Source organism: Nanorana parkeri, unplaced genomic scaffold (assembly GCF_000935625.1).
Source record: "Nanorana parkeri isolate BGI_ZX_2015 unplaced genomic scaffold, ASM93562v1 scaffold335, whole genome shotgun sequence".
In the NCBI taxonomy this organism is placed as follows: domain Eukaryota; kingdom Metazoa; phylum Chordata; class Amphibia; order Anura; family Dicroglossidae; genus Nanorana; species Nanorana parkeri.
In genome coordinates this window covers 3,216-6,000 of record NW_017306603.1, presented here as the reverse complement: position 1 = coordinate 6,000, position 2,785 = coordinate 3,216, and the positions used below count along the sequence as shown (strand labels likewise).

The following is a 2,785-nucleotide window of genomic DNA, read 5'->3' as shown; positions in this document are numbered from 1 at the left end:
CCCCCCTGGGCGGAGTGTGACTCTGTCATATTGTGGGACAGCCAATGAGAGTCACTGTAGTGCATGTACTGTACAGCAGCCAATCACTGGATTTCTCTCAACCAGTGGTGCATGCTGGGATAGGGTACATACTATGCCGTACCCCATACTATACCATACTTCATACTATTCCGTACCCCATACTATACCGTACCCCATACTATGCCATACCCCATACTATGCCATACCCCATACTATACCATACTTCATACTATTCCGTACCCCATACTATACCGTACCCCATACTATGCCATACCCCATACTATGCCATACCCCATACTATCCCGTACCCCATACTATGCCATACCCCATACTATGCCATACCCCATACTATACCGTACCCCATACTATACCATACCCCATACTATGCCATACCCCATACTATGCCATACCCCATACTATACCGTACCCCATACTATACCATACCCCATACTATGCCATACTATACCGTACCCCATACTATGCCATACTATACTGTACCCCATACTATACCATACCCCATACTATGCCATACCCCATACTATACCATACCCCATACTATGCCATACCCCATACTATACCATACCCCATACTATGCCATACCCCATACTATGCCATACCCCATACTATGCCATACCCCATACTATGCCATACCCCATACTATGACATACCCTACTCCATACTATCCCATACCCCATACTATGCCATATCCCATACTATGCCATACCCCATACTATACCATACCCCATACTATACCATACCCCATACTATACCATACCCCATACTATGCCGTACCCCATACTATGCCATACCCCATACTATGCCATACCCCATACTATGCCATACCCCATACTATGCCATGCCCCATACTATGCCATACCCCATACTATGCCATACCCCATACTATACCGTACCCCATACTATACCATACCCCATACTATACCATACCCCATACTATGCCATACCCCATACTATGCCATACCCCATATTATGCCATACCCCATACTATGCCACACCATAACATAAACTCTGTATTGACTTCATATTAATATTGAAATGCAGTAATCAAAAGCAAATTAAGACAAATAGACACATGTCCATTTCCAGGATAATACATGCTGCAGATCAGCAGAACAGTGAGTACTGTGGTTGGTTAGATGAGAGTTCTGGTTAGTTGAATACCGGATAACAGAGAGTTTACTGTATAATGTTGCATAGACTTCAGTTTTCAGATTTCCTCCTTTATGTATCACAATCCTATGCTGTAATCTTGACAATAGGTCAATGCTTTTCTTCATTGACAACATTGCATTCTTTTTCTGTTTGGTGGAGATAAAACTGTGCATCCTTCTGTAGTTCATAGCAGCCAGTCCCCTGTGACAAAAATGGCTCGCTGAGCTGGCCCAAATGGACCAAAGGTGGCCTGCTCTACATACAGCATGGCACTGGTTTAACAGGCTGGGTGCAGCCATTGTGCAGGGATGGGCCAGGCGGGTCTGAGGACGCAGCATAAGGGACGGGAGGGATACCAGTGTGGCATAAATATTTTACGAGTATTTGTGGTCAGATATAACTTTATTGGCAAGGACAGGCTGGCACAATTGGCAGGGGTGGCATATCCTGTAAGGCACATTAATATTATTAGGATGCTGCTGAAATTGGCTCTACAGGTTCGGAGGCACTCATGCTGGTTGCTGTGGGCACGAGTGTGGCATGGACATGTAAGATGACCAGCGAGCTAAAAACCAGTGTCAGGGGGCAACACTGGTGGCATAGCAAGAGACGCGGGCGGCGATAATGGACTAAAAATTGATAGCTGTGCAAAATAGGCTTGTGGCAAGTAACACAAAGGCTGTCATAAATAAGAGATGAACACCGCCATGGTATAGGGATGGCACTCATTAATAGAAAAGCTTGCACATCATAGCCATGGCTATCGCAGTCGCATCTTACAGGGAAGGTCCCTTTCTGTGACGCTGCATCTTTAAAGAGTGCCGCCTTGCTTGTAAAGAGTTCTGCAGCAGCTGAGGTCTTGGATGCTTTTTCCTTTTAAAGACGTATACCCAGCAAAGGAAAAAAAAAGATGAATCCGTGCGGAAAATCCTTCTCCTCTTTCCTCCTATTGCCAGAAGAATCTCAGGCACACCACAGGCTGCATGCTTCTCATACACAGGACATGAAACGGTGCGGATACAATGGATCACACAGAGCCTAGAACACACCCTGAGCACAGGCTGCAGGCTACCTGTGCCCATCTCTAATGGAGCAGGGACCCCCTCCCCAACCCACATGGGGCTGTGATGTGACACTCACCCCAGCTGTTCCTCTCCTTTCGGTTCCTGGCCATGGCAGGGTGAGGCTCTGGATGGCTGGAGGGAGTCAGGGCTCTGGTGATGGAGCCTGGGCTGGTTCTGCAGGATGAGAGATGCTCGGAGAAGGAGAAGGAGGAGGAGGACCAGTCACATGATCAGGACAGCTCAGTGCGATGATGCTATACATATACACAGGGGCAATGCCAGTGATAGAGCATCACATACACGCAGCCTGCTCACACTCACATTTCATTATTTCTTTCAGATTTACCATCAGGGCCGAAATTCTTCCCCAAAAACAAGGCGGATTTTACATTTTTGCTATGATTTGACAGGTAACAATAATCCAGCAATACCCAGTACCCAATCTATTCAACTGTCCGGGCAGATTTGCCCTTGGAAATGATCCTTGCTGTTACCCCTCATTCACGCCGAGCGTTTTGTAGTTCTTTTTC

General features: G+C 46.6%; 1 protein-coding gene across 1 annotated transcript in view; it reads right to left on the bottom strand.

Annotated features, from left to right (window-relative positions):
- Positions 1–2,480, bottom strand: part of ATL1 (atlastin GTPase 1) — a 34,324-nt gene extending 31,844 nt beyond the window's left edge. Inside the window, exon 1 of the mRNA XM_018558383.1 lies at positions 2,332–2,480. Coding sequence (XP_018413885.1) covers positions 2,332–2,365 — 34 coding nt within the window. The 5' untranslated portion in view covers positions 2,366–2,480. The remainder of the gene's footprint in view (positions 1–2,331) is intronic.
- Positions 2,481–2,785: the final 305 nt, after the last annotated feature.